At 37.6% G+C, this 21,844-nt stretch overlaps 1 protein-coding gene across 4 annotated transcripts in view; it reads left to right on the forward strand.

Moving 5' to 3' along the window:
* Positions 1–20,107, forward strand: part of LOC139984253 (E3 ubiquitin-protein ligase RNF19A-like) — a 34,376-nt gene extending 14,269 nt beyond the window's left edge. For 2 of the 4 annotated variants that reach the window (XM_071998080.1, XM_071998079.1), the window contains exons 4-10: positions 3,754–3,898; positions 11,096–11,258; positions 11,949–12,057; positions 13,734–13,895; positions 14,673–14,913; positions 16,790–16,911; positions 17,578–20,107. In XM_071998080.1, coding sequence (XP_071854181.1) covers positions 3,754–3,898; positions 11,096–11,258; positions 11,949–12,057; positions 13,734–13,895; positions 14,673–14,913; positions 16,790–16,911; positions 17,578–18,179 — 1,544 coding nt within the window. In that variant the 3' untranslated portion in view covers positions 18,180–20,107. The remainder of the gene's footprint in view (positions 1–3,753; positions 3,899–11,095; positions 11,259–11,948; positions 12,058–13,733; positions 13,896–14,672; positions 14,914–16,789; positions 16,912–17,577) is intronic. The other 2 variants (XM_071998082.1, XM_071998081.1) reach the window with 2 other exon arrangements.
* Positions 20,108–21,844: the final 1,737 nt, after the last annotated feature.

Below are 21,844 nucleotides of genomic sequence, written 5' to 3' on the forward strand. Positions count from 1 at the left end.
GTTTTACCTAAACACTTTCAAATGATAGAAAGTAGTATACCTGTACATATTTGTGGTTAAAATTTAATTTAATTCCACATTTTGCAATCATCAACAAGAACAGAGAAGTTGTTTAACTTGCTTTGGTAGTGCAGGTTGTTTCTAATAGCTGATACACTCTTTACTGTCTTGAGCATCTTAAGCAAACTATAGTAGATTAATATACCCTACAATTGGCCTCAGCCAGCTATTTACTACTGTACGTACTGTACAGTTCTCTACCTACTAGTACTGTACAGTTCAAGCTTATAACCATCAGTAGAGTACATACTCTACAACAGTAGTCTTTAATTATCTTCTCTGAAACAATTAACCTGAGTCTGACCTTATTACACACTCATCTCTGCTGTAATGGTGTCAGCCTCACTGGTTGGTCTTTTATGTCACTATTTCCAAGAAAGTTTGCAATCTTGTTAATCCATGTGAGATCAAATACTGTGTAGTTAGCTTTTGGAAATCAGTGTGGGGGTCCAGTATATGTGGGAAACATTTGTCATGAATGCAAAATAAATTAATGCAATTTAAATTGTAAAATGAAATTCTTTAAATCTAATTCTTGATTAGTGATTTCATATTGAACTTAGTAAGTCTGTACACATACTATTCATACATTCGTGTAAGATTAACAGACAAGAAAATTAGTTAAACACACACATTTAATCGTTTTTGTACACCATGTGTAGCTTACATACATGTTGTAAATATGCAGGTGTAACCCAGAGACTCATAATTTGGTTGTTATGTGAGTTTTTCATGATTGATCAATACAGTAGCAGCCACACAGAACAGGTCTGTATTTCTGTAATGTCAGTAGATTCCATTGTGCCATGATGTTGCATATAAATGTGTACCAACAGGAGTGAGTGCCAGAGATGCATACTATACTGTATAGAGTATACCTAGTACTGGTTTAAGGTTTTCAGAAACATTTGGATCCCTCTTGTTATGCATTTGTTAATTTCATTCTTTAAGGGAAAGTCAATCCTCTTAATGGGCTTCAACATGTTAAAACTGTGAACAGTATAGGATGGCTCTGAAAGCCTTTCAGTGTGGAAGGGTGACTTAAAGTTGTATTAGTACCTTGATATGTTATAGCCCAAGAAAAAGAAAATGTTAGTAACATTTCTGTAGCTGTTGTATTCCAGTTTTCATCATATTCAGTTTTAAGTAATGTTCCTTTAAAGCTACAGCAAATGAATGATGAACTAAGCAGCTCCTCAGTGTAGGCCTAAACATTCATGTTAATCCATTGTTTTAGAAATTGTAATAATTCAGTCAAGGCATGCTAGTGAAACTCTATGCAAATGACATAGCATCATTGCATAATATACTGTTCAACACAGTTTGAGGTTGACGATTTTGTAAGTTGTTATTCAAGGCCATGAAAGTCCTATGTTTTTCTACTCTATTTGAGTTATGTGTTGCGTCGTAGGAAAAACTTGTATTAGTTAATAGTTCTGCCACTTTAATTAATGAGTATCAGATATTTCCAGGGTACGTTCTCCTAGAAATTATAGTTGCATTTGTACAGGTTTAATTAAATACAATAAAAAATGTATTTGCCAAGTAACTGACAACTTAACTGGCAGCAGAACAGTTTTATTCAAGTAGTTTGTGCATATTTGTTTACCCATCTCTTCTTTAGGTGAGGCTACGCCTTCCTAAAGTATATTTTCTATCACAAGGTAATTAGTAGGTGAATTCTGATTTTGTTTCTCATTAAAGGCACAGGGAGATCTCAGTATTGGACAGAAGCTTAAAGTAGCATGTTTTTCTTGAATTTAGCGATTTGATAATTCCTTAGTTATGTATGGTCATTAGCTTGACTAGTCATACTTCATTTCAGAAATGAAATGTGATGAAGTATGTACAGTACACAGACCTTTTTTGGAAAAAAAAGTTTAGGTGTTTAGGATTCCAAATGGTTTATTAATGCATGTTTAGTAACCTTCATTTTCTGAAACCATGAAGAAGAAACCTATTGTTATAACCTGTAACCTATTGTTATCACCTGTAATCTATTGTTATCACCTGTAATCTATTGTTATCACCTGCAATCTTTTTTTCTTCAAATGAGTGAATACTTGTTAGGTTTTGCTGTATTTAAACAAAACAAGTATGCTAACTTTGTTAATTGCCGACTGCAGAAATCTGCTTAAAATTCACTAGACAGTGCTGTTGTTGTGCCTGGCAAATCACTCTTTGGATCTGGTTGCATCTGGCAGTGTATTGTATGATGGTGTGAACAGCAATCTTACAACCACACATGATTTCTCATGGCTGTAATTAACCATGTATGAAGTCTGTATGCACCCAGGGCTTCAGTATAGCAATCAATTATCCGATACCACACTGAATACTGTTGAATAGGCAACAGATGTGTATGTGTGTATGGGTGGCTTGCCTTAGCATTCCACCTCACAGAACTGCTTATGTGTCATACATTATTGAGTTTACCCAACCCACTCCCTGGACTTTGGAATATACAGGGAATGTGCTATATTAAAACAACCTGATGTGTAAACAGAGAACTTTACATCAAAGAGAGTGTCTTGAATAATAATAGTGTAGTGGTGTCATTAAAATAATACATGAGATATATTTAGGATACATACTACAACGTGAGATCACTGTTAAACTCAGCTGTAAAAATTCACAGTTTAGAAAAACAGAAAATAAGATTCAGTGAAGTGTTATGTACAATTTCTTACCTTTTATTATTTCCATTTCCAACGAACGTTTGCTTTATTGCTGTCATTGATCATAGCATACATGTTTACATATGAACCATTCAACTAGATGAAAGGATAGTTTGGGGAGTTTTAACTGCAAAGTTCTAGGAATACAAAGACTAATGTACATGGATTTAAGTATAAAGTTTTTGCATTCATGACAGTATCAAAAGTATCGATAAAGAGCTCGTTGAGCTGCAAAATTTGGAGGTTGATTAGTCAATGCTCATAAGATGTCAAGAATCTACTGTGTCAATGTACTGTTGTCACAAGGTACAGGCAGTTCTAGTAAGATTTAAAAACTTTCAATACTATAGCATCCTCAACCAAAGGTCAGAAGTTAGCAGTTAAAGGATGTGAAGACTCGCCCAAAAAGAAATGTCTAATGCCGGTAATTTGACCTAGTTTCGAATGAGGTGTAACAGAAGTGTTAGACACCACAATCGATCCCAGAAAATACACACACAGCTTGCTACCGTCGGTAATTAGACACTAGTGTACAGTCAGTACATACAGCTGCGGTCAATACTCACAGCACAGTATACAAACGATACAGCGATGGACATCTCAGGTCCAGCTAAAGATAACAATTAAGGTATCACGTTTCATTACTGTCTGCATTTTGTAGCGACACAAACAAAACGTCACTTGCAAGCAACAGAAAGTTAACTTTTTCAGATGGCCGCACGTGGTTTGGGGTGAGTCTTCAATGCCTTTAAGTCTGACATTGAAGAGAAATTTATTTCAAAAATGGTACAAGTGACAGTAAATGTCAAAACAACCTCTTACACTTAACTCTGAGGTGTGGAGAAAGTATCTCTGTAGCAATTTCCTTTTAAAATGGGCTACTTCATTGTATGCTAGTTTTAATTCCCTGTTTGCCAACTAACCTGTGGAGGGGAGGGAAGGGGAGTAGACGTTGCTCCTTTGGTTGCTTGCTTGTTTGTTATTTTCTCTCTTTACTTTTATCCATTTATTACAGCAGACCAAATCAAGCCTTGTCCACGATGCACTGCCCTAATTATTAAGATGGATGATGGTTCCTGTAATCACATGACCTGTGCTGTCTGTGGGGCTGAGTTCTGCTGGCTCTGTATGAAGGAGATCTCTGATCTCCATTACCTCAGGTAATTCAATTGTTACTGTCAAAGCTTCCATCATGTGCACTGCCTGTAATTTGTTCAACAACCCCTCCCTCCCTATTTAATAGACCGCAGGTAACCATTGATAGTTTAGAAACTTTGGTCACACTGCTCATCGTATTCTCCACCCGTCTCTCTTTCCAGGTATTCTCTTCTCCTCCTACCTGTTTCCAGTTCACCATTTCATCTATCAATGTCCACCTTCATTTCTGTGTCCATTTAATTCATCATCTCCCAATCTCTACTGTTGATCTAAAATGCATTGTCCCTCTGTGTTGTAGATGTAATTAATGTATTGCCTTGTTGCATATTCTTCCAGTTAGTGAAAGCAATGAAACTTCAATTATAGTAACATGTACTGAAAACAGAACAGCTGTTATGTTGTAGGAACTTTGATGATTTTTGAATGCTGAATTTAAGCCAACATATTTCTGTTATTGCTCAATTAGTGTCGATAGTCTGTTGTTCTGTTGTAATGTTACTACTGCATGGGCAGTGTGTCTTTTGATTTAAGCCATCATCAGGCTATCGATTTTGACACTTTTCACGACCACATCTGGTTAATGAGATGTTCCAGTTCATTACTTGTTGCGCCTCTCTTTAACCAATCATATTCATGCATTGTATGCCAACTGTGTGATGATTCTGTAATGGGCTTAGTAGGGTACAGTGGTCGTTAGTACAGTAAAGGTGAAAGATGGATTCCAGTAAATTCAGACCAGGACAGAAAGGTAGCTATTGAGGATCCTGTCATTGATCGGTATCATAATCCTTAAGGCAGCTAACATATCCACTGTCTTTCATAGAATTAAGTGGCCCTTTCTTTCACACTATGAGTGGGATAAAAACAGTTTCCATAGCAACATATTGAATGCATGGTTTTGCGTGAATGATTGCCGTGGGCACACCTATCTTGTGGTGATTGGTAGTTTTTTGTGGCCTGAACTCCAAGTAATGTTAGTGCACCTATTGTATGGCTTCAAGCAATGTGATCGTGTTTCTTATTAATAATCCAAGATTTTTCACTGTTTATTGTTACAGTGTGTACATGAGGTCAAAGACAGGCTGTGTGAGATTACATGTTGCAACAAAGACAACACAATTGCAAGAGTTTACAAGCTCTTGCATTTGTTTTCTCCATAGATAATTAAGTAGGGTAATTTTCCCTTTTATTTTCAGCAATTAATTTTGATATATTGTCTAGTACAAAGAGCACCTGGTTACTATTAATTAATACTTAACTACCTCGCCATATATACACAGTAAACTACTCCCATATTCTTGTGTGAAGTATTTGTAAAAAGCTATTCTCTACGGAAAGTGACTTTAAAAGGTAGCAGCAACAATTTCTGCTCCAATTCCCATATGCAAAGTAGCCCAAGATTAGATATAGAAAGTGTTGTACAACTTAGCTAAATATTGGTGTTCATTCTGCAGAGTATCAGACTTATGTTCAGGTTATCCACACTGTACTCTGCCTGACACACATTCAGCAGATTGATAAGTAGTTAGTGTTCTGATAACACCCAGTAGTCTAAAAGTACTACTAATAAGAATAATCGTAAATGTGATTACACTTGCTATCATTAAGTTCAAAGTATAGTTGATATAGTTTCATATATTCACAGACATACATAAGGACAACATTGGAAGGTCTTTCCATGTAGGTCTAATGCTCCTCTATTGAATTAACTATGATTAATGCTCAAACCTCAGTCACTGAGACTCAACTCAACTAAGAACTGCACTGCTAGTTATTGTCTTATCTCAGTGGTACTGCTACGTAAACAGCACCACAGTGGTATATGTCATCACTATAAGGGTTCAACAAAACCGATGGCATTTGCCATTGTTTCCGTTCAGTTTTTATATTTAAAAATTAAAAAAAAAAATTTATCTTGTCGAAACTTTCCTAAAAAATGGAGCCCAACAGCATGCTTTATTCTAAGTATACTGGCACTGTGACTGCGCATACTTAATAATTCGGTTGTTGCTTCATGCATGTCCTTTGACCCCTTTTGTTGATTTAACATAATTTGTAATCTACTGTGCACTACAACAATGGTGACTTTGGCATCTCTGGCAGTGAATTTGCCATGATTGGGGCCACGTTGAAGGGTAATTCTAAAGACACAACATGAACTCACATTGTAAGATGCTGATACACTTACACTATACAGTGAAAGCACAATCAAACACTTCCTATAACATTTAAATTTGTTGGTTGGCTCTTCCACTGACAAGCATTTCATGTGGATTAATATATATTTTAACTTGGCAATGGTCATTCTCAAGTTGGTATTGTTCAGCACTACTGTACCTATAGCTTTCTATTATTTGCATTTATATATTAGTCTGACATAATCTGACCAAGGGAGTAGCTTGTGTGTCTTATTGGAGAATTCAAAGCAAATTAATGAGTACAAAGTTGACTTCTCAATTCCGATCCTGTGATAGTTGTTCCCTCCTTCCATACAGGTGTAGGTGCTGCTTGGTTGTTGAGCCATTTGGGATGTCAGGTACTGAAAATCATTTTGAGGTCATTTGGGAAATATTTTTAAAGTTGACATCAAACTTCATTTTGGGTGAATTTTGACATGGTTTTGGAAAATAAGTAATATTCATCTTATACAGAACTGCATGAGTGTTGACCAAAGTTGAGTAAGATTGTTAAATAGTGGATCACTGTATTGTTTTGGAATTACGGTCAATTGATGGTCACTTTCAGATTGAAAATGATTCTAAATCTGATGTGAGAGTGAGTGGATAATCAAGTTGCTCATAGCTGTTACTGGGTAGTGGATAGTGTACAGGAATGTATAGTCGAATGTCCAGCTATGGCCATTTTTGGACACTGTGCATATTGGGATGTGCAGGAAGTTAGGGTGAAAGGTTACCTAAAATCCTCTACACATAAATTCACTATAGGTGGTCTTCAGTGGTCACATTTCTGGGATGTTAAGAACAATCGCAAACAATCACCAAAGGTTATATTAGTGACTCTGAAAGGGGATGTTTGAGGCATTACCACTTGAACCTCCATACTTCCTTATCCAGCATAATCAACTCCAATATATATCACTGTACACAGCTGCTTTATGTTATACAGGGTACTTACATGTACAACTCTAATATACATCACTGTACACAGCTGCTTTATCATATATCGGATAATTACATATATGTTCAACTCCAATATACATCACTGTACACAGCTGCTTTATGTTATATCGGGTAATTACATATATGTTCAACTCCAATATACATCACTGTACACAGCTGCTTTATGTTATATTGGGTAATTACATATATATGTTCAATTCCAATATACATCACTGTACACAGCTGCTTTATGTTATGGGGTAATAACATTTGTACAACTCCAATATACATCACTGTACACAGCTGCTTTATGTTATATCGGGTAATTACATATATATATGTTCAATTCCAATATACATCACTGTACACAGCTGCTTTATGTTATATCGGGTAATTACATATATGTACAACTCTAATATACATCACTGTACACAGCTGCTTTATGTTATATCGGGTAATTACATATATGTTCAACTCCAATATACATCACTGTACACAGCTGCTTTATGTTATATTGGGTAATTACATATATATGTTCAATTCCAATATACATCACTGTACACAGCTGCTTTATGTTATGGGGTAATAACATTTGTACAACTCCAATATACATCACTGTACACAGCTGCTTTATGTTATATCGGGTAATTACATGTACAACTCTAATATACATCACTGTACACAGCTGCTTTATGTTATATCGGGTAATTATATATATGTTCAATTCCAATATACATCACTGTACACAGCTGCTTTATGTTATAGGGTAATAACCATTGTACAACTCCAATATATATCACTGTACACAGCTGCTTTATGTTATATCGGGTAATTACATGAACAACTCCAATATACATCACTGTACACAGCTGCTTCATGTTATAGGGTAATTACATATGTAAAACTGCAATATATCACTGTACTCAGCTGCTTTTTATAGGGTAATTACATATAGGTACAACTAAAATTAAATATCGCTGTACACAGCTGCTTTATGTTATAGGGTAATAACATACTGTATGTAAAACTCCAATATATATCACCTCACAGTTGCCTATTGCATTAGTATCGTCAGTAAACATCTTGCAGCCCTTAGAAACAGCAAACTAAAAGAGCCTGTTTGGCAGATTTATAGCATGCAAACACCTAGTTGGTGTTGCACTTTGACAATAGACAGAACTAGTTGGCAAATTTACACACAATAAGACATTGTATATTGTTGACTGTTATGAATGGATGGGAATTCCCAAGAAAGGTTGTTGATGTGGGCTGTTCTGGTAGTATGCACTTGTCTGTTACTGTTAGGAAAAGGAAGTAATTGTACAGTCCTGAGTAGATTCTATATGATTCTGTACAGTAGAATACTACTGTACAGAATCATATAGAGAGTAGCTCTATTCCCTTCTGAAGGGACTCATGAATCTTCACTTTACAGAACACTGCAGTGATCATAGGGTAACAATCTGGTAGCGTCTGTAAGCCGATATTACCGGTATACTGTACCCGTAGTTGCATTCATACCCATACATACAGCATTGAAATCTCTCATCAACGAATATACCTAAAGTACCAGGTATATCCGAAACAACCTTGAATACCCGGTAAAAAAAATACCTTATTAAAATGCCGACCCAGACAGTACACGCAAACTCGATGATACTGATATTCCTGCTGCTACTGTTTATCGTGTATACTTACCACTCCCCGTAGTCCCAAACTGTAAACATTGTTGCTGCACAATCTAAGCCCTTGCATCTCTTGCTTGTACTGTACCGAGCAAAAGGTCAACGAAGGGACATACAAATACGTTTCTTGCGCTTTCACCCTAATTAGAGCATAGCATTCGTTTGTTAGCATAAACAATAAAATTTTGCGCCAGATGGAGACACTTCCTGAAACGAAGATGTTTTTGTAATACACCCTCCCGAGAATAAGACCCCCTCCTGAGAATAATACCCCCTCCCGAGAATAAGACCCCCTTCCGAGAAAATACAATCAATTGCTCTACCCCCAATCCACGCTATTGAGCCAATTATTATTATTCCAAAGAAAGGTGAATACAGTGTAGCTGGGTGAACAAAGGTTACAGATTCACAGGCTTGTGAAAAGTGGTTCACGATGAAGCGATTATTATTTTCTTGACTAGGGAGCTCAGGTGCTGCCCTTCACATTCTGTGTGTACATTAATAACAATACATGTATATACATGCAATTTTTGTCTAGCAAGAAATCTGCAGTTTCTGTTAGCGATGCAAGGCGGTCCAAGAGAAACCCGATCCGGTAAAACTTGCTTGGGGCAGGTCAATGACACACAAGTAAAATACAGACATTTTTGCATGCACAACTTTCTGTACCTACTGTCAGAGAGATCACAACATTTTAAAACAAGTTTTAAACAATGCAACAAATTGATGGGATAATCTGGTCTCTATCTCATTACCATTTCAAAGAAAGGAATCCCCCAAAGTTCTTTTTACAGGCTAGGCTTTTGTTCATTGGGTCATGTTAGTGTTTGATAGTACAGTTAATGCTGGAAGTAGCGGTTCCGGGAAATTTCCGGTATACCGGGTAATACCGGTATTCGTCATTGGGTATACTGGTATAGATCTGTTTTTGCTTATACCGATGCACATTACTACTGCTCAGCATGGCTGCAGTAAGTTATAGTATACTATTGAATGGTATAAGCGCTCAGCATGCTGTATATCACCCCTGAAGCAACACATGGCTGAATGTATTAATCCTATGATCTCTAAAGGTTGTCATCATCTTCCCAAGTATGTTCAGTTATGGTTGATATTTTAGTCTTGATTTACCAGCACCTTCAAAGCCTGAGTTGATCTCATTGAAAACTTGCCTCATTTGAAACCACTTTAATTTCTGGGAATAATTTTGCAATGCAGGAGGGTGACCCTCTCTAACAGTAGTTCTGAAACATTGCAATTTTGCTTGCTAAAATTCGAGGGCAAGTGATCACAAGCTGAAATTTCTTGTTTACTGTCACCAAGACTACATTTCATTTAATTTACAGATAAAGTGTGCTGAGTCATACCTCCTCATTGAATTATAAAGATAGACTAAATTGTTTGTACAAATTAAAGGATAGTTCAGTTCAGTTCTTTCTTAAATAGTAGTCCTTTTATCAACACACTACTGTAGAACACAACAGTATACTAGAGTGTACTGTACTGACCAAGCCTCCCCCTCATAAACACAGATCTGACAACATGAACCCAGAGGCAAGCAATATTTCCAACAGTTTAATTAAACAGTGCACTGCTAGTTACATGGTAACTGATATGAATAATAGATAACCATGTTTTTTTGAAGATTTGTAATTTCACCTGTTTTACCCAAAGTGAGTTTCCTATCAGTGTGGTTGTGATATCTCTTCTTTAAGTGGGTTGTGATATCTCTTCTTTAAGTGGGTTGTGATATCTCTTCTTTAAATGGGTTGTGATATCTCTTTAAGTGGGTTGTGATATCTCTTCTTTAAGTGGGTTGGGATATCTCTTCTTTAAGTGGGTTGTGATATCTCTTCTTTAAGTGGGTTGTGATATCTCTTCTTTAAGTGGATTGTGATATCTCTTCTTTAAGTGGGTGTTGATATCTCTTCTTTAAGTGTGGTTGTGATATCTCTTCTTTAAGTGGGTTGTGTTATCTCTTCTTTAAGTGGGTTGTGATATCTCTTCTTTAAGTGGGTTGTGATATCTCCTCTTTAAGTGGGTTGTAATATCTCCTCTTTAAGTGGGTTGTGATATCTCCTCTTTAAGTGGGTTGTGATATCTCTTCTTTAAGTGGGTTGTGATATCTCTTCTTTAAGTGGGTTGTGATATCTCTTCTTTAAGTGGGTTGTGATATCTCCTCTTTAAGTGGGTTGTGATATCTCTTCTTTAAGTGGGTTGTGATATCTCTTCTTTAAGTGGGTTGACCTTTGGTTCTCTGATTCACATCTCTTTTCATCTATTTCACCAAGAATTCTGGGATTGCTACAGATTGCTATTGAAGCTTGTAATCTTACTGTAGCTTTCAAATAATTCATATACTGTCATTTCATTCTTCTGATCTGTTATTTTTCAGTCCTTCCGGCTGTACCTTCTGGGGTAAGAAACCGTGGAGCAGAAAGAAGAAGATACTGTGGCAACTAGGAACATTAGTGGGGGCGCCAGTTGGTATAGCCTTAGTGGCAGGTATCGCCATTCCTGCCATTATTATTGGTATCCCAGTCTACGTTGGAAGAAAGGTTTGTACTTAAAAATTACAAGTTTACTTGCTAGAATCTGAGGGCGAGTAGACTAAATTTCTTGTTTACTTTGTCCAATGAACTTTAAGGTAGATTTTACGACAACAAAAAAGAAACATATCATTTGTAACAGAAGGTGAAGATGGAGGAATATATACTTTGCAACTCAGTGAAGCCTCAGCAGGAGTATGCCATGCACAGGTTGTACCAGCTGCCACCAGTTGCCATCTCATTTGTAACATGTCATTTGTAACAGAAGGTGGAGGTATACTTTGCAACTCAGTGAAGCCTCAGCAGGAGTATGCCATGCACAGGTTGTACCAGCTGCCACCAGTTGCCATCTGTAATGTGTGTACACAGTAGCGATAGCCTAGAACATCAGTGAAGATCAATATTACATGAGGCAAAGCCACACAAGTTTGGACAATCTGTCAAAACCAATAGTATCAATATTCAAATTGTGAAGGAGAAAAAGACACAATTACACTTGTTCACAAGTACTATCGAATGGTAATCATTTTCTGGAATGAAAAGGCATGTAGAGGTTGGCTGGTAGTCGAGTATGTAAAGTATCATCATAAACAAAACAAAGTTAGTTAGATATAGTGTAGTGCTAAACATGAACACAAAAATGCAGAATAGGTTAGCCTTGTAGTTCATCATATACTGGGTTTTTTTTCCCCCCTACAGGTTCATGCCAAATATGCCAACAGATCTCGAACAAAGCGTAACTTTGCCATTGCTGGAAGCGTGATTGTATCAGTTATTGTGTCACCGTTGATTGCTGCTCTTACTGTCGGTAAGTATGTCATTATTATTATTAGTTACAGTTTGGAACTTGTGAGCTTTTATTCTCACTAGGCGACCTCTTGTCTACTATATAGTATAATACTGAACATTAAAAAGAGTCTTATGTTTTATTCTCTCAATGTTGGTGTTACATGCAGGTAGACAAACCCACTGCTTTACTCACCACACAATTTAATGATGTGCTCTCACATACTGTACGATAGATGCCAATGGGTTGTACTCATGCAATTCATGTACTTGTCATACTGCTGTACTGTAAACAAGTTTTATTCAAGCAATGAATGAGTTGTGAAAATACTATTTATGCTGAGAAGTTGCTTAGCTGGGATTAAAATAAGTCACAGAGAATATTGTTATTTAACTGCAAACCAGATACATCTGTAAGTGAAGGTTCTGTGACAATTCTATCCAAATGTGCAAACAACCCTGCCAGTGGGTGTTCCTAGCAATATCAAAGAAAGTTAAACAAAAGTGATTTCGGAATATAAAGTGAAGTCTAGCCAAGCTGTACTTCAGACAATGAGTGTGAAAACAGCAGTTGCAGGCAGATAAATCAAGTACACAAGAACTGTATGACAACTACAACTACATCTAGCAGGACTTTAGTAGTAAAGTAGAAGGTTGTAACTATTCATGGTTGTATGCTACTATCATTGCATTCTTAGTATTACAGCATATATAAATATATATATATATAGATATATAGGTATATAGATCTATATATTAATACATATATAGATATTTATCTCAACTATGTTAGTTAAAAGACGCTCAACAAAGCATGCCAACTATGGAGGGTCCTTTATCATGCTCCCATGTAGCACTCAACTCCTACTGTGTAGCAAGACTTCCAGATTCTTTATTTATTTTTGATGGCTTAGCGGTTAAGATGTAACATCCTCTAGGATCTGATGTTATCCTAATAACACTATGTGATTGGTACTTTCCAGATCTATCACCAGCCACAGTTATATCAATACTTAGTAAAGTGTATGGAACTTTTGCAGCACATTCTTCTGTGTATTAAGCAATTGCATGAGTCCTTTACTTTGAGGCATAAGTGTTCTTTACTTATTTTACATTGTATACAATAGATGGAAAGGAATATTGATTAAAACAACCTTCATCTGACCCTTAGACAATATTTGCCATTATTTATAGACTGATGTAATTTTAGCATGAGATCATCCAAAATGGACTGAACAATTTCATTAAATTGCTTAATAGCACTCCTTCAGTTTGGTCACGACTTAAGAATATTGCCCGATATAGGTTGGAAGTGATTTCACCAGGAAATACATCTAGAGTTTTTCACCAAAACATATGCTAATTACTAACTAGCTAGTTAGTTTGATTTGATCTTCAACATTTGGTTACCTAGACACTTTTCATAGTAATATATAAAAAATAAACACTTAAGAGCAATTGAATATTGTTTATTTTAACTTGTGTACATTTGAAGTGAAACTTCAGTCAAGCTAATTGGCCAATACTGCTATGTGAGTTCTCTTTTGAGCAACATGAAATAGTATACAGACTCACACAGCTACTTTAAACTACCAGCATGAATAAGCTGTGTATTTGACTTTGCCTATATGCATTTATTTGTTTGTTCAGGAGTATTTAAAGGGCAGAGTATATTGAGAGTGATTTGTCTTCTTGCAGGTATTGGGGTTCCTATCATGTTAGCATACGTCTATGGTGTGGTTCCAATCTCTCTATGCCGTAGTGGAGGATGCGGTGTGAGCACCAGTAACTCTGGAGGGGTTAGGATTGACTTTGATGATGAGAATGATGTCAACATTGGAACATCTGGTGTAAACACAGGTAATGATCATTTATGATACTACCAGGTACAGGAATCTTACATGGCTTATTGGTAACAGACACAATGAACAAATTATGTGGGTGTTTCTTTCTCACAATTGATAATGCAATGATTGATATTTAGCTAGTTTGGTCTTAGCTGAGTATTGGATAAATCTATTGATAATGCAATGTTTGATATTGAGCTAGCTTGGTCTTAGCTGAGTATTGGATAAATCTATTGATAATGCAATGTTTGATATTTAGCTAGCTTGGTCTTAGCTGAGTATTGGATAAATCTATTGATAATATAATGTTTGATATTTAGCTAGCTTGGTCTTAGTTGAGTATTTGATAAATCTATTCTTAGGCAGCTGTCTGAGTTCAGTTATTTTAATTTCTGAGAAAGTAAGGAATCCTACTTAAGACTGCAATTTATCAAAGCATGATAACTCTAGGTTTGCCTTTGTCATTAGCTATCGAGTATTTCATGAATATTTTAACTTCTAAAAAGTGCCGGAAACATTTGTGATTTAATAAATAATACAAGAAGTCAAACTGAACTAATTAAACTGAGCACTGCGATGCAGCTTTAGTGCCAAGTAATGTTGCAAACTCAGATGCAAAAAAGATTTTGAGTACTAGTTTGTTGCTGCTGTCATAGCATACCCTCAGTGTTCTGATACCCCACCCACCCATCACTCCTGTTTGTCTACTATTATAATAAAGCATCACAACAGACAGTGTACGAGTGCTCAAGCAAAGTAACAGGACATGTTGATCTGCCTCCTCTTGTAGATACAGAGAATAACCAAGATGTCCAGAGTGTTGTGACAGCTAACGCTAGCATTGGTGAAGCCAGCGTGATGAACCGGGAGAGTACCAGTCACTTGGAGGTTGCAGGGGTCATGACCGATGACACGGTCAGTGATACAGCCAGTGCCAGCACCAGGGCCATTGCTGGTGCTAGCCTTACAGGAAGTCTTTCTGGTAGTGGAGGAGTTGGACCTGCAGCAGTCGGCATGTCTAGTCATCATAGGTATATCCCCCCCCCCCCCTCTCACCACCTCCTCATCCCTTCACAACTCTAGATCATTGTACAAACATCATCAGTACTAAGATCAGTTTTATCTTACAGATTGATGATAACCCTCTCCCCCCCCCCCCTCTCACCACCTCCTCATCCCTTCACAACTCTAGCTCATTGTACAAACATCATCAGTACTAAGATCAGTTTTATCTTACAGATTGATGATAACCCTCTCCCCCCCCCCCTCTCACCACCTCCTCATCCCTTCACAACTCTAGCTCATTGTACAAACATCATCAGTACTGAGATCAGTTTTATCTTACAGATTGATGATAACCCTCTCCCCCCCCTCTCACCACCTCCTCATCCCTTCACAACTCTAGCTCATTGTACAAACATCATCAGTACTAAGATCAGTTTTATCTTACAGATTGATGATAACCCTCTCCCCCCCCCCTCTCACCACCTCCTCATCCCTTCACAACTCTAGCTCATTGTACAAACATCATCAGTACTAAGATCAGTTTTATCTTACAGATTGATGATAACCCTCTTCCCCCCCCCCCTCTCACCACCTCCTCATCCCTTCACAACTCTAGCTCATTGTACAAACATCATCAGTACTAAGATCAGTTTTATCTTACAGATTGATGATAACCCTCTCCCCCCCCCCTTTCACCACCTCCTCATCCCTTCACAACTCTAGCTCATTGTACAAACATCATCAGTACTAAGATCAGTTTTATCTTACAGATTGATGATAACCCTCTCCCCCCCTCTCACCACCTTCTCATCCCTTCACAACTCTAGCTCATTGTACAAACATCATCAGTACTAAGATCAGTTTTATCTTACAGATTGATGATAACCCTCTCCCCCCCCTCTCACCACCTTCTCATCCCTTCACAACTCTAGCTCATTGTACAAACATCATCAGTACTAAGATCAGTTTTATCTTACAGATTGATGATAACCCTTTCCCCCCCCCCCCCTCTCACCACCTCCTCATCCCTTCACAACTCTAGCTCATTGTACAAACATCATCAGTACTGAGATCAGTTTTATCTTACAGATTGATGATAACCCTCTCCCCCCCCCCCCCCTCTTAACACCTCCTCATCCCTTCACAACTCTAGCTCATTGTACAAACATCATCAGTACTAAGATCAGTTTTATCTTACAGATTGATGATAACCCTCTCCCCCCCCCCCCCCTCTTAACACCTGCTCATCCCTTCACAACTCTAGCTCATTGTACAAACATCATCAGTACTGAGATCAGTTTTATCTAACAGATTGATGATAACCCTCCCCCCCCTCTCACCACCTCCTCATCCCTTCACAACTCTAGCTCATTGTACAAACATCATCAGTACTAAGATCAATTTTATCTTACAGAATGATGATAACCCTCCCCCCCCCCCTCTCACCACCTCCCAATCCCTTCACAACTCTAGCTCATTGTACAAACATCATTAGTACTAAGATCAATTTTATCTTACAGAATGATGATAACCCTCCCCCCCTTCTCACCACCTCCCAATCCCTTCACAACTCTAGCTCATTGTACAAACATCATCAGTTCTAAGATCAATTTTATCTTACAGAATGATGAACCCCCCCGCTCGCCAGTATTGTGATCATTTGACCATCATAATTATTCTTTATGATTGATTGTAAATAACACCACCGCTGAAATAACCAGGATATTTACTTTAATTGATGACCCGCCGCCTTTCTCGGTGTGTCAAGATTGGCCTAGAATACCATCTTATGTCAGAATGCGTTTATTCTAAAGACTGTTGTAATCAGACTTAAGGAGGGACAAATGTCTTTGCTGGTGGTAGAATGTGTTGATATAATTTTGTTGTTCCTTTCATTTCTAGAATGGATGTCCATGCTGAAATAGTTGGCAAGAGGCTGAGTTTGAGCAGTGAATCCACCTCTATGTGCTATCCTGATAGTAGTAGTCTGGTAGGACAGGCAGGATTTATACAGGAAGAGGGAGGTAAGTAAAGATCTCTGAAACCTGTTACATAGCAATGAATTTAGGAACAAGACACTAACTACTAACATAGTCTAGTATCAAGTAGCTAAATAGTCTATGTATGGAATGTAGTAGCATGTTGATTCTTGTTTAAAAATTGTCGTACCTTGGTCAGTTAAGCTGATACTGTGGACTGCTGTATCAGTCAGTATGAGTTGCTGTAGTACTGGGTCAGGCCATTCTTGTCGTACCTTGTTCAGTTAATTAAGCTGATACCGTGGACCGCTGTATAAGTCAGTATGAGTTGCTGTAGTACTGGGTCAGGCCATTCTTGTCGTACCTTGGTCAGTTAAGCTGATACTGTGGACCGCTGTATCAGTCAGTATGAGTTGCTGTAGTACTGGGTCAGGTCATTCTTGTCGTACCTTGGTCAGTTAAGCTGATACCGTGGACCGCTGTATAAGTCAGTATGAGTTGCTGTAGTACTGGGTCAGGCCATTCTTGTCGTACCTTGGTCAGTTAAGCTGATACCGTGGACCGCTGTATAAGTCAGTATGAGTTGCTGTAGTATTGGGTCAGGTCATTCTTGTCGTACCTTGGTCAGTTAAGCTGATACCGTGGACCGCTGTATCAGTCAGTATGAGTGGCTGTAGTACTGGGTCACTGCTTATATTTTTTTTGATTTAGTTGCAGAATCCATTGATGAGGCTGAAGGAGGCAGTCCACTGGAGGTTCATGTGGACATACAGGAGGTTAATAAGTCACGTCACAGTAGCTATAGTAGCTCTGAGCATGAACGCAGTAGTAGTACCAGCAGCAATGCACGCCCTTTAAAGCCCATTGTCCTTCAGAAAGACGTCCCAGAGACAGCCTCAGATGTCTGGGAACTCAAATCCAGAAATAATGAAGCAAAGGGGCGTGGGAGGGGTAAGCGACTGATGCCAAATCAGAAGGGTAGAGTAGTAGGACAGGAGTGCAATGATTTGCTGACAGACAGACTCAGCATCAACTCTGAACTCAGTGCTGTCTGTCCTGAGAGTATGTCCCAGGGAAGTCTAGATGGCGTGGAGTGCTTAAGTGGAAGTCCATCAACATCGTCACAGATCGTGAAGATTGCTGCTCCCTCCAGTAGTTTTACGTCATCTCAAAGCCTCTCCCTGGGTACAATGAGTAGTTACAGTAGCCAGCTCCCTGAGGTAGAGAATGATAGACCAGCCAGCTGTGTGTCTCTAGAGGGTAGTGCACCCTTTACCTTGTTAACCCATAGCACCTATACAACTAAACTATGAGTAACATCTACACTGTACGGATGGACATTGAGGAGAAAGTACTAATGTTCCTAGTATGAATCCATAAGGTTCTTGGATTTAACAAACTTTAGGCCTTGAAATGGTAAACTGATAAACTTGAAATGATGTTGCCAATTTTCATGTAATTGTATTCAATGTAGATGTGTTTTTTCTTCCTTTTTTAAAATCTTTCACCTCAAGATGCCTTGTGTTGTATAAATTCACACAGTTGTCTGAATCTTATAAATGATGTTACATAATATTGTGTACATGATGTTTGTTTGTAATGTATTGGTCATTGATTTGATTTCTTGCTTCTTCCAATGGGATGGATTAAGGTGGGGAGGGGGAGGGGGAGGGGATTTACATTTGAGGTAGGAGGTATGAGCTGTAGGGTCAATCATCTTTCAAGTGGTACTCTGTGATATGCACATTGTATCATTCCACTTTCTTTCTTAATTTTTCTTATTTAGACTTTAGAGATAACTGATATCTTGGCAGTGAAATGGGTTCATGTGATTCAACATACTTGACTAATTCATTAAACCAAGAATAACATATGTGGCATCCTCCACGAATATGACATTTTCCATGAAAATGCTTGTCACTGTTGCATTAAATAATTATAATGCCACAAACTGAAATAGAATTGATCTCAACTCATATCATAAGAAGAGTTTTTTTTCCCTTGCTAAGATAAATTTCATAGAAATGCTTAATTTTTGAGACTTTACGTTGTGTTAAATTATGATATGTTCAGTTAGCTTGCCCATTGTACCAAATAGCTGTAGTTAAAATGATGAATTAATTACACCATGCAGCATTGGAAATTGCCTTGTAGTACCATGACTGGATAATCTGTGATATTTGGGATCTAGTTGGAAGTGTCCATTGTAACCGGGATAAACTCTGATATTTGGGATCTAGTTGGAAGTGTCCATAGTAACTGGATCATCTCTGATATTTGGGATCTAGTTGGAAGTGTCCATAGTAACCAGATAATCCCTGATATTTGGGATCTAGTTGGAAGTGTCCATTGTAACCGGATAAACTCTGATATTTGGGATCTAGTTGGAAGTGTCAACTGTAACCGGATAATCTCTGATATTTGGGATCTAGTTGGAAGTGTCCATAGTAACCAGATAATCTCTGATATTTGGGATCTAGTTGGAAGTGTCCATTGTAACTGGATAATCTCTGATATTTGGGATCTAGTTGGAAGTGTCCATTGTAACCGGATAAACTCTGATATTTGGGATCTAGTTGGAAGTGTCCATTGTAACCGGATCATCTCTGATATTTGAGATCTAGTTGGAAGTGTCCATTGTAACCGGATAATCTCTGATATTTGAGATCTAGTTGGAAGTGTCCATAGTAACCGGATCATCTCTGGTATTTGGGATCTAGTTGTATTTGTAAAATGTATTTGAAGGATCAAGCCAATTTTGTCACCTTCACGAGTGTATAGGGGAGAAACATTACTTTACATAAAACTATATTACTGTGAGTCTTGAAATTAGAGAAGGGTCAAGTTTATCGTTCATCTGTGAAAGAACAATATGACCCAGAACAGGTTCATGGATAGAAAGCAGTTACACAGAAACAACCTCAGTACTTCACTGAGTTGTGATGGTTAAACAATGTCACTGTACAAATCACAATGTTGCCTGAACAATTAAGGTTAAAAACAAAAGCCAAGTATCAAGCATTTGTAAATGGTTGTTCAATATGACAGTCATAGCTAGCCTCACTCCTTCCTGCTATACCAATTCATCATCATTGTGGATTTTAATATCTTTGTGTTTTTATCATTATTTGTTTTTGAATTAATGTTGGGAGTTTACCTTGATGGTTTATGCTATGATCACATTATTTCTGTGGGACTCCTGGCATGACTCATCCAGTCCCTTCCCCCTACCCCCCTCCCCTGTACAAATTAGTTTTTGTAAGAGATTGTAGCCACATTATGTCAGCTGGGCTGATACCAGTATTAACTACAAACTGGCAGTGCCAGTGAGTTAGGCTTAGCTTTTTCTTTGACTATAACTGAGTCAACTTTGTTGAAATTCCTAAGTTTTCCCTACCTTCATTAAATAAAGTATTAAAGTAATTGCTGTAAACAAGTGATTGTATTTGCTGCCATGCAAAGACCAGAGCACAAAATGGATTAATTATCAGTTAGTTTTGTCACTCCCTGAAAACCAATTTGTTTTGTCTCATGTCAGACTTGCTACTGTACCTATGTATCATTAGCTACATTACAACGGTTTACAGATTTAGGGGGTGGGGAGGGGATAATTCATATGATTTTTGCAGAGATTGCTGGAGTTAATTCATTACAATGATTTACAGTGTGGGCAGGCGGGTGGGGGTTTGTGTTGAGTTCAGCCCTTTGGCATTCCCTATTGGGCGGGCGGGTGGAGGGGTTTGTGTTGAGTTCAGCCCTTTGGCATTCCCTATTGGGGGGCAGGTGGGGGGGGGGGTTTGTGTTGAGTTCAGCCCCATTCCCTACTGGAGGAACCATAGTTTGCGATCATAGTTGATAAATGGTTTATCATTCTTATTTACTGGAGATGAATTTGTTACAATTTGTAAGAGACAAGTTGTAAATGTTTGATCAATGAGCTGTTGGATTGACTATGAATACTATTTCAGTATGAGTTTCATTGTGAATTCATTGTGCTTAAGTTAGTAGTATCTGTAAAAATGTTGTTGGTGAATTTTGTACATTAGAAGCAGAAAGTTAAAAATTGCACTTAGCAGGTTTTTATGTTCAAGTAAGCCATGGCAGTGTTCCATTCTTGTTCTTTTATCTTTTTCTTTTGTTTTCCATCTAACGTTTGTGTGCAAAATCATGCATGTGGCTGATATAACTGGTAACACAAACATTTCTTTACAACCATTTTTTTTTAGTATTTCTTCACAGAAAAAGAGGTTATTTTGGTCATTTATCATTTACAATTGGAAAGTCAATTATGCTATAGATTATGAATTATTTATGGTTTTGTCAGATTTATTCATTTCTCTTACAACTCTTTTTAGTTTGCTATGAACTTTTCTCTATATTTTGGATGCTAATAGGACAGCCACACTTAGTACATATTAGTACATCAATCATATTGCCTTTCTTTCCTTATTCAGTTTAGTATTTTCAGTTGTACTATATATTTTTTCTCACAACAGAAATTTTTAAGATGATTTCCATCTTTTTCTTGATGAAATTGCTAGTGATCTGCCACCTTTAAGTTGCTGACAACGATATATGTGATTAATTTCCAGAAAATATACTTTAAATAATGAATGGTTGCTATGGAAACTTTACAGGGTAGTGACAATCTTTGGGTAGTATCTCTGTAGGTGCAGTATAGAACATCTAAGTAATCTGATGCCTCCAGCCATGGATTTTTTTTTTTTGAGTACTCTGCTGGTTTGTGGCTCTTACCTTGTTACAGACTTGTAACATACTGAGCAAGGTGTACCTTTCAAACAGACTTCCAAATAGACCTCAGCTGTTACCTTAAGAACCTATCTCTTTTGTAGTTGATTGCTTTTGCAGCTGATTTAGTCAAGCCTTTCAAAGTTTGCATATAAAGTTTGGGTTGGAATTGCCATTGTGATTAGCTGGAAAGGCCAATTACCTGCAAATTGCACCCTTAATAGGTTAG

The sequence above is a fragment of the Apostichopus japonicus genome, chromosome 17, assembly GCF_037975245.1.
Source record: "Apostichopus japonicus isolate 1M-3 chromosome 17, ASM3797524v1, whole genome shotgun sequence".
In the NCBI taxonomy this organism is placed as follows: domain Eukaryota; kingdom Metazoa; phylum Echinodermata; class Holothuroidea; order Aspidochirotida; family Stichopodidae; genus Apostichopus; species Apostichopus japonicus.